This window comes from Crotalus tigris, unplaced genomic scaffold (assembly GCF_016545835.1).
Source record: "Crotalus tigris isolate CLP2741 ecotype Arizona unplaced genomic scaffold, ASM1654583v1 scf7180000017857.1083437, whole genome shotgun sequence".
Taxonomy (NCBI): domain Eukaryota; kingdom Metazoa; phylum Chordata; class Lepidosauria; order Squamata; family Viperidae; genus Crotalus; species Crotalus tigris.
This window is the reverse complement of record NW_024096679.1, coordinates 204,218-218,269: the sequence shown is the minus strand read 5'-3', so window position 1 is coordinate 218,269 and position 14,052 is coordinate 204,218. Positions and strand designations below refer to the sequence as shown.

General features: G+C 41.1%; 1 protein-coding gene across 2 annotated transcripts in view; it reads left to right on the top strand.

Moving 5' to 3' along the window:
• BRDT (bromodomain testis associated) overlaps positions 1 to 14,052 on the top strand; it is a 50,928-nt gene that overhangs the window by 29,974 nt on the left and 6,902 nt on the right. For both annotated transcript variants that reach the window (XM_039343501.1, XM_039343502.1), the window contains 9 exons: positions 2,234 to 2,421; positions 2,505 to 2,800; positions 2,921 to 3,019; positions 3,720 to 3,869; positions 7,541 to 7,602; positions 7,775 to 7,958; positions 9,030 to 9,139; positions 9,833 to 9,980; positions 12,218 to 12,357. In XM_039343501.1, coding sequence (XP_039199435.1) covers positions 2,234 to 2,421; positions 2,505 to 2,800; positions 2,921 to 3,019; positions 3,720 to 3,869; positions 7,541 to 7,602; positions 7,775 to 7,958; positions 9,030 to 9,139; positions 9,833 to 9,980; positions 12,218 to 12,357 — 1,377 coding nt within the window. The remainder of the gene's footprint in view (positions 1 to 2,233; positions 2,422 to 2,504; positions 2,801 to 2,920; positions 3,020 to 3,719; positions 3,870 to 7,540; positions 7,603 to 7,774; positions 7,959 to 9,029; positions 9,140 to 9,832; positions 9,981 to 12,217; positions 12,358 to 14,052) is intronic.

The window sequence follows — 14,052 nt, the reverse complement described above, 5'->3', positions numbered from 1 at the left end:
TGTATTGCGTAATCATGTATAGCATGAGTTTAAAAAAAAAGTCAAAAAGATGTAACTAGTGCTGGTTCACTCATTATACTACAGCTTTGCTTACTTGATCCTCATGAATGGTAAGTGCCTTCAGCCTAAACCAGGTATACAAGAGCGGAAGATCTACCCTAAAGGAAGACTAAAATCTACTTTTACTCAGAGTGGCTATAGTAAGTTGGAAGTCCCTTCTTGTACTCCTGTGAATTAGGAAGGTGACCATTGTGGACTTAAGGTTTGTTTCCCACCTCCATCAAGGTCATTTTCCTTGCTATTTTCAGAACCTTATTTGTACACCAACACATGGGAGGAAGACAAAAGGGGTGCTTTTAAAAATGATTTACTTGGGCTCATTCCAGCTGAAATATTTATTAATAAACAATTATGTTCTCTGCTAACCTTTCATGCTGGCAAGGAGACATAATTAGGAGGAGGGTGCCAAGACAGAAAATTCTGTAGATACTGAAACAAACCTCTGTCTGCTTTCATACCTGCTCTTCCCCTTGGCAGCACTTTGGATATTTTTCTCGAGCAAGATGTCACATTTTTCACTTTAAAAAAAGTCTATACATGTTTTGTAATACTTGAAATTGCTCTCCAGCTAAACAAGAGCCATATTTCCCCTCCCCTATACCATCTGTTTGTTCATAGAAACCATGTTAGTTCCTAAATATTACTGTCTAAGAGAAAAACTAGGACGGGGAAGCAAAGGGATAAAAGATTTAGACCGTGCTTTATGGGATTTCGGTATCCTTGGACTGCAGGCTAGGGAAGCGAATAAGAGGAATAATTTGAAGAAAATACCCACTAGCCGTCCTGATTCTTTTTAAATTTTCCTGCTAGCATTCCATTTTAAGTCTATGGCTCTTTTGAATAATCCTGGTGTTTTTTTTCCACAATGCCTAGTCCCAAATTTAAGAAACTTTACCCAAAGGGGCGGAAATTCTCAGCCATAAGATCCTAACAGTTTCTTATCTACTCCCTACTGAAACCCCTTTAACCAGGTTTACTATCAATGTTCCACCAGCAATGCCTCTCACTACTTTATAACCAATAAGGCCCAAGTCACTTTGAGATATGAACAGGCAATACAGATTTGCATTCCTGCATTCAGAAGCAAAGGTTGAGAACAGCTCTACTTTATTGCTTGCTTAAAAGAGTAAGCCTGCAGATACACAACCAGCTTTTTTCAGGTACAAGAATTGACTGGCATAACTATTGAACTCAAAAAGCTTGAACCTTGGTCTCTGGAGGCTTACTCAGCCTTTTCCTTATGTAAGCCAATCCTTAAAAAGACAATGCAATAGTGTTCAAGCTCAGTTGCTATGCAAGAAAACTTACTTACTTACTCATAACTTCAATTTTTGAGTCTTGTTGCTATCTAAAACCAACCAGTTCCTTGGCAGCTCGTTGGCTCTGCCAATCCTGATCTGGTCTCTTGCCAACTTCATTTGAATCGAAGTTGCATGCAGCCATAACAACAAGGAACGTAGTTAAAATGAAGCCTTATGTGCTCTCTTTTTGCCTTTTACTCACAAGTAAAAATTCTCTCACTTTCCTAAGTGGAACAATTTGGTCTGTGGCTAACACACCAGGCTAGAAAGCAGGAGAGGAAGGAGTGAAAGTCAATGGCAATCACACGACTGTGGGACACTATGATGTAATTGCAAGCCAGTTGCCAAGTGCTCAAATTGCGACCGCATGACCATGGGGACACTGTAATTACGAGGACTGGTCCTAGGTATCCTTTGTTCAGCGCTGTCAGGACTTTGAATGGTCACTGAATCAGCAGATCTTAAATTAAGATTACCTGCAATGTAATTATCTGTAGTGTAAATCTTCAACACACTTGTGTTCCCCTTATATTTGTACAGTGTAAGTTTCTATGGAGATTCTCAGTCATCCAGGTCATGATTGTCCCAAAGGTGCTTTTTCAAAGGGCAACTGGACTTGGTTTTTCCTTGAAGACATTTCACTTTTCATCCAGAAAGCCTCTTCAGTTGATGAAGGAACTTCAGGAACAGAAGAAGCTTCTTGAATGAGAAGCAAAATGTCTTCAAGGAAAAACCAAGTCCAGTTGCCCTTTGAAAAAGCACCTTCGGTACAGTGTAAGTTGTTTCACTAATTGCTCATGTTCACAGAACACTGCAACTTTCAACAAATCAGATATTTTTTCATGTTCCTCTCTGTGTTCCTCTCTCTCTAGCTTAAAGCTGTTCACCAGCAATTGCAAGCTTTGGCTAAAACAACCGGGCCCAGATTAAAGAAGAAGAAAAAGAAAGGAAAATCTAAGAAGGAAAAAAGAAAAGGCAAAGTAAAAATCAAGCCTGCGACTCAGAAAAGCAGAAAGATAAAGCAAATGAAACAGCTGAAGAGAAGAATGTCTTTGAACCTGTAAGCCTGCTGCTGGTTGGCATGGATTTGTACTTCAAGCTGCTGGTCCCAGAGTTAATGATTGTTTATTCTCTCTCCTGCAGTCATTCCAAGAAAATCCAGCAGCAAGAAGAACTTGCAGGACCCAAGGCTGAGGATGAGGATACTGCCAAGCCAATGAGTTATGATGAAAAGAGGCAATTAAGCCTGGACATAAATAAACTCCCAGGGGAGAAGCTTGGCAGAGTGGTATATATTATTCAGTCAAGAGAGACATCACTGAGGCATTCAAATCTTGATGAAATTGAAATAGATTTTGAAGCTCTCAAAGCATCAACTTTACGGGCACTGGAGAAATATGTCATGGCATGCTTGAGAAAAAGGCCCAAGAAACATTATGGTGTGTTATACAACAACATATGCCTAAAAAGAGAGGGGAAATTGTATGGGGTTCCCTCCCCCCCCCAGATAATTGCTTGGATGTTGTTCCTGACTTCTATACTCTTCCCTTTGTATCTAGCAAAAAAACCCAAAGACCAATTTACTGTAGAGAAGCCACAAGATCAGAGGTTGCTGAATGTCAGTGGGCTGCTCTGTTCAGTGAAGCAAAATGCAAAATGTAAGTGAAACCCCTACCCTCATGAAAGAAATGGCACCGGGATCTTGAAGGGGAGAAACACTGCCATAATCTGCTTGTGCTTTATCCAGGAATACACTCTTCTGGAATATGCCATAGGAATTGGTGTTCTGTCCTATGGCAAACATTATTAACTTAATAGTGCCAGTTAAATCTACATCAGCTACTTTTGCTTAAACGTTGCTTTTTTCTCACTGATGCCCAACACAGCAGCTTTAGTAATCAGAATAGACCTGGAAGGGACCTTGGAGGTCTTCTAGTCCAATCCCCTGCTCCAGCAGGAAATCCTATATCATTTCAGATAGATGGCTGTCCAGTCTCTTCTTAAAAACCTCCATAATTTCTATGGAGCTGTTCCACTGGTTAATTGTTCTCGCTGTTAGGAAGTTTCCTTAATTCCAGGTTGCTGCTCTCCTTGATTAGTTTCCAACCATTGTTTCTTGTCCTGCCCTCTAGTGCTCTGGAAAATAAATTGACCCCCCCCCTCTTCTTTGGTAGCCCCTCAAATACTGGAAAACTGCTAGCATGTCACCCTAACTCCTCCTTTTTTCTTGACTAGCCATGCCCAATTCCTGTTCTTCATATGTTTTAATCTCCAGGTCTTTAATCATCTTAGTTGCTCTTCTCTGCACTTTTTCCCCAAAGTTCTCCTTTAAGTTTCAGTTCTTCTCTGTGTCTACAGCTGGGAAAATTGCTGAGTCAAAAATCTACGGAAGGCCTAGTCGACTCAGTGAAAGCAGCAGCAGTGGCAGCAGCAGCAGCAATGGCTCCTCTGCATCTGAAAGCACCAGCAATGATTCCAGTTCATCTGACAGCAGCAATTCTAAATCAGGTTTTTATTAAGATTTTTCAGAAAGAATGCCTCTGGCAGACTTCCTGTAAAATATATTATCTAGAAAGCTAAAGTCCTGATTTACTTCACACACACTCAAAAATATATAACATTATAATATATAATATATATCATCCAAGGCAGGGGTCCCCCAACCCCCGGTCTGTGGACCAGTACCAGGCCGCAGCATGCCAGGAACCGGTCTGCACAAAAAAGCAAAGCCCCATCCATGAGATGCAGGCAGCACACAAAACCACGCCCCCTCTGGTCTGCAGAAAAAACTCTCTCCACGGAACCCGTCCCTGGTTCCCGAAAGGTTGGGGACCTCTGATCTAAGGAACAACATCAAAGCTCTCTGTCCAAAACAGTGCAGTGCTAGGATCAGCTAAGATCCTGTGCAGAACCCTCAAACTGTCAGGCCTCCGGCAGAGGATCTGAGATTGAGGAAGACTGTAGGGGTGAGAAAGATGGGTGAGAAAATTATTGTGCGTGTCTGTGTATTTGTCATACGTATATGTGACTGTGTGTGTTTATATATAATTTTAATTGAACATTTTAACAAACAATAATGCAAAGTAAAATAGAACAAAGAAGAAGAAAAAGAAAGGGGGAAAAAAATCTAAAAGGAAATGTAGAAAGTGGAAAAAGACATCAAGAAAGACATAAAGAATTAGCATCCGATCTTCACAGCAGTGATAAGTACAAATATATTCTAACCTCCCTCTCTAAAATTACATCATGACTCTCTTTTTTATATAATCTATGCTGTCTAAGCATCAAAACCATAAACCACACATTCATTTTTTTCTGTTTTAGTCTAACTCCTGATTAAATAATATTGAGAACAGTATTCATGCTCCCAACCATAATTTTATTCTGCCAACAGCCATTTTGGGGTATTTTCTGGAACACAGTATACAATGGGGGTGTCAAACTGGTGGCCCGCAGGCTGGATGCATCACGGACTGACCACGCCCACCCCGGCTCCGCAAAGGCAACAAACATCATGATACGTCACGATACGTCACGTGACGCGATTGAATTTGACACCAGTGGCATACATTGTACACTGCAGATTTTAAGCACGATTACTCAAAAGACATTTCTATAGAATTTACTTCTATAAATACATTCTAAAAACAGGGTTTCTCAACCTCAATAAGTTTAAGATGTTTGACTTCAACTCTGCTGAGGTTGAGAAATACTGTTCCAGAACTACAATATCAAATTTCTTTTGCATGTTATTTATAACTTACAATGTACAATTTGCATATTACAACTTACATGTACTCAGTGTTTTTTCTAAAAAAAAAAAAAAGGTGCCAGAACTCACACACGTCATACAACCCACCTTGCCTACCCTACAAGGTTCCATCCAAAAAAAGGTGCGGGAACTCCATTCTGGGCGTTCTATGAGAAAAAAAGCCCTGCATGTACTAATTATTGCAAGTTTAAAAAGAGAAGACATCCAAAAACTAAAATGCAAACTTTGTAGCTCAGTGGTACATCCATAGTATGGATATATAAATCCAATAATTAGAATATGACGCCTAGTTTAAATTATTTGTGGCTATGATTGTACAAGCCTTCACCTTTAAGGTAAATGGAGAAATATCTATTTGCTTTGATGCAAACTAAAGCAATTCACATGCATCCAAATATATTGTATCCAGTGTGACTTCCTGTAAAATTAGCAATGGGGGGGGGAGGAAGTGATCTAGTATTTGTATGAAACTGATCAGTCTGTCCACCTGTTTGGCACTTGGTTAAAAATAGAGTTCCAGTGTGCTTCAAAGCAGAATGACCAGGATAAGAACATTTGTAATAAATAAAATAAACACATCTGACTCATTGGTATGAAGGATCCTTGGTGCTCTCTGAGCTTGATTGAAAACAGCCAAACTCAGAGAGTACCAAGGAGTCATTTAACCCTGAGCTATAAATATTCTCCCTCATTGGTACTCATTGATATGAATGGCAACATTTGTAAGCATGAAGTTTCTCAAATTTGCCAAATGTACTTATTGTAGAGTAAGATATAACAGATAATAGAGTTGAAATGGACCTTGAAGATCTTCTAGTCCAACCCTCAGCTCAAGCAAAACACTTTGTACCATTTCAGACAAACAGCTGTCCAATCTCGTCTTAAAAACCTCCAGTGATGGAGCACTGTTAACTTCTGGAGGCAAGCCATTGCAATGATTAATTGCGCCATCAGGAAATTTCTCGTTGGTTCTAGCTTGGTTCTCTCTTTGATTAGTTTCCATCCATTGCTTCTTGTCCTACCTTCAGGTGCTTTGGAGAATAGGTTGGTTTCCCCCCCCCCTTCTTTATGGCAGCCCCTCAAATATTGGAATACTGGTATCATATCACCCCTAGTCCTTCTTTTCATTAGACTATATATACCCCATTCCTGCAACCATTCTTCATGTTTTAGTCTCCAGTCCCCTAATCATCTTTGTTGCTCTTCTCTGCCCTCCTTATATAATCTCAACATCTTTTTTATATTCTGGTGACCAAAACTGGATACAATATTCCAAGTGTGGTCTTATCAAGGCATTATAAAGTGATGCTAACACTTCACATGATCTTGATTCTATCCCCTTTAATGCAGCCTAAGACTGTGTTGGCTTTTTTGGTGGGTGCCGGTTCATACTTAAGTGAATTGATTTAATTCTACATGACTATTAAACCTTCATAATAGATTTGTGGGGCCTTGGACAAATTTCCTTCTGGTAAATTTTATAATCCATCAATGGATCATTCTGGGCTTACCTAGTGTTAATGACAACTTTTAGTCTAACCAATGCTTTAATTTCTCTAGGGCAGTGGTTCTCAACCTTTTTAATGCCGCGACCCCCAACCGGTCGTAAGTTGAGGACTACTCAACCGGTCGTAAGTTGAGGACTACTCAACTGGTGCAGCACCGTTTGCAGAATGGGACTTTTGGCGGGCTCAGCAGGGCAGAGACAGCCTGGACAATTCCTATTGGCTTTTGAAAGCCAATAGAATTAGACTCTATTCAAGATAGTCTATTCTATTGGCTTTCAAAAGCCAATAGAATAAAAGGGAGTAGCACAGCTAAGGAAAAGGGGGAAAAAATGGCGGACTGCATTGTTTGGCGACCCCTGTGAAATGGTTGTTCGACCCCAAATGGGGTCCCGACCCACAGGTTGAGAACCACTGCTCTAGGGAATCTTGGAGACGTCCACAATATTTGGCCTATAGTTGTGCTGTTGTCAAAGGAACAAGCTGGGTTGGCAATACAGTTTGTGAAGACATTGGAGGTGGAGTCCTTTATGCCTTCTGAACTCAGTTGTTTCATTACCCAGAGTTCAACCCTCAGCTACAAATATTCTCTTCCACTGATGTTAGAGGTATCCCTTCATAGTTTCTTCACTGCAACCTAGAACTCAACCATATCTCCAGTTATTTGAATCAGACTTCTAGGAGATGTGCCAAATGTGTGAAATAAAATTGATGGATTTGTGAGAAATGCCCTATTACATCTTAGAAAAACCTTGTTGGAAATGCCACAAATGCTAGAATTATGGAATAATAAAGCTTTACAACAAATACAATGTTGGATAGCAAATGTGCATAAAATGTCACTATGTATATATATATTTATATATGTATGCTCTAAACTGGCTTTTGCCATCTTTTTACAGAGGCATACATAAAAGATAATGGAAATGGGGAAAAGGATTTGTTTTGCAGAGAACAGCTTAAGGTAAACCTTTCTCATCTTTCGAGCCCCACGTTTTTCAGTTTGGGCTTCTCCGCTGCTCCTGCTCCTTCAGATTTCACTCTCACTGCAAGACCGCTTTTTATGTAGAACCCCTGGCGTAAAAGACTCACCAAATGCAAAATGTGCATAACGATTTTAATTCCTCCCCTATCAGATCCCGCTGCATCATCCAGAGATCTCCTGCAATGTCGTTCCTCAGATATGGAATCCTTCGCCTCTTAGCAAGCTGCCCCCAAGAGCACCCAAAGCCAGGGCCTCCCACCAGTTACTGCCTTGTTCTCGGTCTTTGCAGCTCAGTCCTCTTAAACTTCAAGAACAACGCATTGTTTCTCCTTCAGGTAAAACATTTTCTAGGAATTCTCACGCGCCGGTAGGATGCACTTAACTGGCTCAAAATACCTATTTTGTTATAACTGAGAAAGTGAAAAAAGTGATATAAAATCCTTCTGCTTCTTTGAGAAGGGTGGGTATTGCGATCGATCTGCTGTTGTATGTGTGTTTTTTGTTTTGATTGAGAGAACACTGGAGACCTACAAGCATCTTTGCAACATTTGCCAGAATCAACAACAGAAGCATGTGCTTTAAAATAAATGTTGCAAAGTGCCTTTTAAATTAAGGAAAAAGTGGGTACGCCACTCAGATAGTTAACTTATATATTTGAAAAGTTAAATATATGCAAATATTCAGGTCCAACAAGCATGCCATGTTGTTGTTGTTTTTTTTCCAAGAGAGAGGGAAAATCCTATCCCAAAAGATATTCCATGTTCAAGTGACTCATGGAAGGAAGACGCATGTGCCCCCGTGCACCCAGCTGACTTGTTTTTACCCACAATCTATCCAGTGGTGGGATTCAAATATGTGAACAACCAGTTCTCTGTGGATGCCGCTTCTGGAAGTCCATTCTGGGCCTCGGCAACAAAATTAACTACCGGTTCTGCCAAAGTGGTGCGAACTGGCTGAATCCCACCACTGAATCTATCTGAAATGTATTTCAGCTTTTTGCAGGCCTGCCATCCAAAACCCACTGTTATTTTGGAAAATATTTGGATGGATTTCCCCTTCCTTTCCCACAGTTCTTCTCGGTTTCTTCCTGAAGCCCTTAGATATGCTCAGCTACTTTATTTATTAGCAAATCTAGTGCTCTGTGGGAATTCTTTCTTCTTATGTGTCTCCCTTCTTGAAGACATGTTTCATGTAGCTCTGTCCTCACCTTCCCAAGTGAAACCTCTGGGATAGGGATGAGGCAGTTAAAAGAGATCCTACATATGGTTCATCAAACTCAAAAACATTAATTGACTTGGAGCAATGCAGAGTCATCAGCTTGCCACCTCACCACTGTGGCAAGTCAGGGTGAAGAGATGCAACATTGCACGGGCGTTCTTTTTTGTGTTTCCCTTTCTTCCTTGCAGGTATGGTAGCTGTTGTGTCACCCCTGCACTGCATGCCAGTTCAAGAGACAACTCAGAGTGACTTGTTGGCAACCCAAGCTTCTCACAGCCCTTCTCGCAAGCTTTCAGAGGTGGATATCACTGATAATATTGGGAAATGAAAGATGTATTTCATAAAAATGCAGATATACATAAAACACCTTTTCAGTGTCTTGATATTTTCAGTGATTAGCATTTATGGAAGACTTTTAAAGGAAGATGGTTTTGGTAGGCAGAGTTGTTGTATCTTCACACATGGGTAATACTAGGTTGGAGGCAGTATTGCCCTTCACTCAATTAACTATGATGAGTTTACTAAAAGTTACTTGATTAGAAAGAAATTTATTACAGTTTGATTGTTTTCTTCTATATTAGAAAGTGTCAAGTGTGCTGACCCAACACAGGGTTTTTTTTAAAATGGGAAAGTTAGAGACAGAGATAGAAATCACTTTATATTTCAAAAATTGGTTTCCAGAAGTCATGAGAATAAGTAGCATTAGACCATATCTGAGCACTTCAGCCTTAAGTTTCTATTTGTTTCATCTATGAATGGAGCTTACCCCACATAAGTGGGTAGGGATGGACAGAGGCAGTGCTTTTTTTGTAAAAAAAAAAAAAAAAAAAGGATTCTGGGCATTCTATGACAAAAAAAAAAAAAAAAGCCCTGGACAGAGGGAATACAAAAAGGCATGTCAGTCTCTCCATCTATAGATAAAACCATTGTAGGATGTGTGACCTCTACAATTGTGATAAAATTCCTTTAAGACTTTACAACTTTCCTATAGGTGCCTTGTTCTTCCTCTTCAAATAACCCTTTGGACAACATGAAAGATACTCGGAAACCATCATTATTGCAACAGGGGCTGCCATCTGCTCTCCAGATTAAATCCTCTATGGGAGTTGCCAAAGTAACACCACCTGATCATGAGCAAAGTATGTATTGGCTACCAATATTAGCATCACATAGTAAGTGTCAAGTCAAAGCAATGTTTATTACAGTCAAAGAGCAGACATAAGTGTGCTTTCATGTCACCATTACCACTCTCCCCAAACAATATGAAGCTCGACCATGTCTACATCACACCTGCCCAATTCAAAATGCAGAAAACCATTTTACAGGCAGATAAAGGACATGCAGGTGGGGGCAGAGTTAAGTATCCCCCCCCCACGATGGGGGAGAGAAAAGAGGCAAGGCTGGAGGTCAGTTCCTGCAGATGGGGGAAATGGAAAGTTCTGTTGAGCTGCAGCATTTCGAAAGAAAGAAATAGAGGTGCTGTGGCTTAATGTGGTCTGCCATTGGTTCAGCTTCTGCACTTGGCTGATAGGGCAAGAATGAACAGGTCTAGGGCTGAGTGTTCAAGCTCCCTATGGAAGTACCCTAAATATTTGGGACTCATCGTGGGATCCAAGGAACTTGGGTTTTGCTGATTTATCCACCAATTGCTACCTAAAATTGGTAATCTACAGGAATTATAAACAAAAAGAAATAGGAGCTGGAGTCAATGCTGTGTGGAAATATCCAGATATATACAGTATTGCATAGCCTCAGGGATATACCAGTGAGTTGATTTAAGAAGAATAAGAGCATTGTGCATTAAAGCTATGAAGGAGTAACTCTGCACTGTTTGTTAACCACTCTTAGTTACTGAATCCCACCCCTGCCCTCAAAATGTGCCTACTTAGGATGAAATATAATTGTAATGTTTAAGGAGCATAGAGCTGCTACTAATTTATGTAGTTATTTTTAGGATTTTAGGCTACATAAGGTTCCTATGCAATTTTATTTATATCATCATTGTTTTGCAGCATAATATTTTTCAAAGGTTTATCCCTTCACACATTGCTGTTTAGTCATTTGGACAAGGAAAGCAAATAATAATAATTAAAATGTATAGCATTCCTTCGATGTAGGGGATAACTTATTTTGAGGGGAGAAAGTGGTAGCAGTTGTCACAGAGAGCTTTATATTAAGTATAAGGTTCCAGACTTTTCCTTCCTTGGGGAGCTAGGAAATACCATTACAAGAGACTAAATGGTCCATATTCAGAAAGGAGGGGGGAATATGCACCTTCTACACTCAAGCAGGCATCTGAAAATAGAAAGCTGTAGTCACATGGGACGTTCCTATCCGTCTGCTTACTTGGAAACTATGCAAAGAAAACAAGGGATAAACAAAGCCTCCAAAAGACTGTCAAATGGAAATATACCCTGTAATTCAAACAGATAAGAATGCTGAAATTGATAGCACTTGAATGAAGGTTTCTATCCAGTGGTGGGATTCAGCCAGTTCGCACCAATTCGGTAGAACCGGCAGCTAATTTTTTGTTGACTTCGGTGAACTGGCTGATGCCCTAGTCCAGTGATGGCGAACCTTTTAGAGATCGAGTGCCTAAACCACAACCCAAAACCCACTTTTTATTGCAAAGTGCCAGGGCCGCATCAGCATGTGGTGCCCTCATGGGGGGGGTGCCTCTGAGTGCCGCCTCTGGCATGCAAAAAACAGGAGCGCATAAATGGGCCACCGGGCTGCAAGGCACAAAAATGGCCATGCTGTGGGGTGCAGATACAAGGCGTTGCACCATGCAAGAACGGGGCAGGGCTAGTATCACGCAGGCACTAGCCCCGCCCCATTTACAGCACGTGTGTGCTTGCAGCCCCGTGCATGCATGCATGCATGCATGTAAAATGCTTCCCCCTCCCTTTTCTTCCAGTCCACCAATCAACAATGGTTGGTGACCTCTGCTCTACCACCTCTACTCGAGCTTGCTAATCGGCCGCTTCACCTCCTTTGTGCTGGGTGGGACTCCTGCTCTGAGCGGCAGTGGTGGCCTGAGGCATCTGCTGCTGGTGGTGGTGGCGCGTGTGCCAACAGAGAGGGCTCTGAGTACCACCTCTGGCACGCGTGCCATAGGTTCACCACCACTGCCCTTTTCTCAAGGCCCAGAATGGACCCCCAGAAGTGCATGGACACTACTTCCAGTGGACTGTTCTGGGCCTGGGAGGCTCCTTGGACTCAGAACGGACTTCCGGAAGTGGCATCCACACAGAGAACTGGTTGTTCAGTTATCTGAATCCCACCAGTGTTTCTATCTAATTACAAAAACTAATGAAGGATGTCTTCACCCTCTTGAAAATTCTCTAGTCTGTCTCTGCTCTGGCTTGCATTCCAGAACTGAAGGCTAGTTTCCCAGACGGCCACTGGCGACCACGGATGACAGAATCTGCACGTGCCATTATTACAGAAAATTGTTCAAATAACCATGAGGAAAGAAAAAAGAGAGAGACTAAGCCTCAGATTCCTCTAATAAAGGTAAACATGCACTACTTTTTTGCAATAGTTTTGGACATTTATTTTATTTTTATTTTCTGCCTTGATTATTTTTATACATAACTCAAGGCAGCAAACATATCCAACACACGTTCCTCCTCCTATTTTCCCCACAACAACAACCCTGTTAGGTGAGCTGGACTGAGAGAGAGTGACTGGCCCAAATTCACCCAGCCAGCTTTCATGCCTAAGGCAGGATTAGAACTCACTGTCTCCTGGCTTCTAGTTTGGTGTCTTCACCATGAGACCAAACCAGTTTTTATTACTGCCTTACTCATATTACCAGAAGTGGCTTCAGATCCACATAAAAACAAATAGAACCTATTCCACATTGTCACTAAGCAGTTTCCTTCACCCTAAGCCCAGGTCTTCTGCAATTTTAAACTTCCCCTTCATCATTGCAGCAGGAACAAATGATGGAAATAACCGAGTGCTACTGCTGAAGGATGTACAATCTCAGTTCATTTCTTTAGCTGATCTGAAGGCATGTTTAATAATGCCCATTAGATACCATACAGGTGCAGACAGCATTCTGATTAGTATGATGTTGGGAATGCTTTTACACCTTAATGGAGATAGATGTTCTCAGCCCCAAACAGTTATCTCCATCAAGCTGGTTTGGACTGACACACAATGGGTCCCCACAAATTATAGTTTGTATCCAGCAAAAAATGATAGTCCAGGCAACCTCACTGTACATCAGTTGTTGCTTCATGTAGTTAGAATTCATTTTCTCTTATTTTTTGCCTTTCATTTCTTTTTGCTTATCCCAAAGAGGAATAGTAGGATGTATTTGTCTATTTATATATCCAAAAGTACATCTATGCAGAACTTCTACACCAGGGTCTTTGACCCTGCTGAGAAGTTGTTTTCCTACTAGCCATGGTGAATATAATTAAAACTGATATCAACTGATACTGTATTATTCAGCAGCAGCATGATTCCTCTATGACATGTCAAACCCGCAATGTCATGTGACGTCAGGCAACGTATCAGAGCGTGGTTTCCTTGTGACGCATCCAGCCCGCGGGCCAGCAGTTTGACACCCCTGCTCTATGATGTTTATTCAGAAATGAGAAATTCATTTTTTTAAAAAAAAAATTCCCTACAACTGATTAGAAAATTTATTCTGATAATTATGCATTTAATTGCTTTTTGCTTCACAGTTATTGATGCATTTGTATTCCTAAAAGCAAGAGGAATTGCATCCTGATTGCATTTTTAAATTTGAATGTAGTTAATAAAATAAAGAGATCTCTTTTAATAAAGTCATGTCTCTGCTAAAACAGTTACAGATCCACAAGCCATAACAAAGCAGAGTCTAAGTCAGCGGTTCTCAACCTGTGGGTCGGGACCCCATTTGGGGTCGAACGACCATTTCACGGGGGTCGCCAAACAATGCAGTCTGCCATTTTTCCCCCCTTTTCCTTAGCTGTGCTACTCCCTTTTATTCTATTGGCTTTTGAAAGCCAATAGAATAGACTCTCTTGAATAGAGTCTAATTCTATTGGCTTTCAAAAGCCAATAGGAATTGTCCAGGCTGTCTCTGCCCTGCTGAGCCCGCCAAAAGTCCCATTCTGCAAACGGTGCTGCACCAGTTGAGTAGTCCTCGACTTACGACCGGTTGAGTAGTCCTCGACTTACGACCGGTTGGGGGGTCGCGGCATTAAAAAGGTT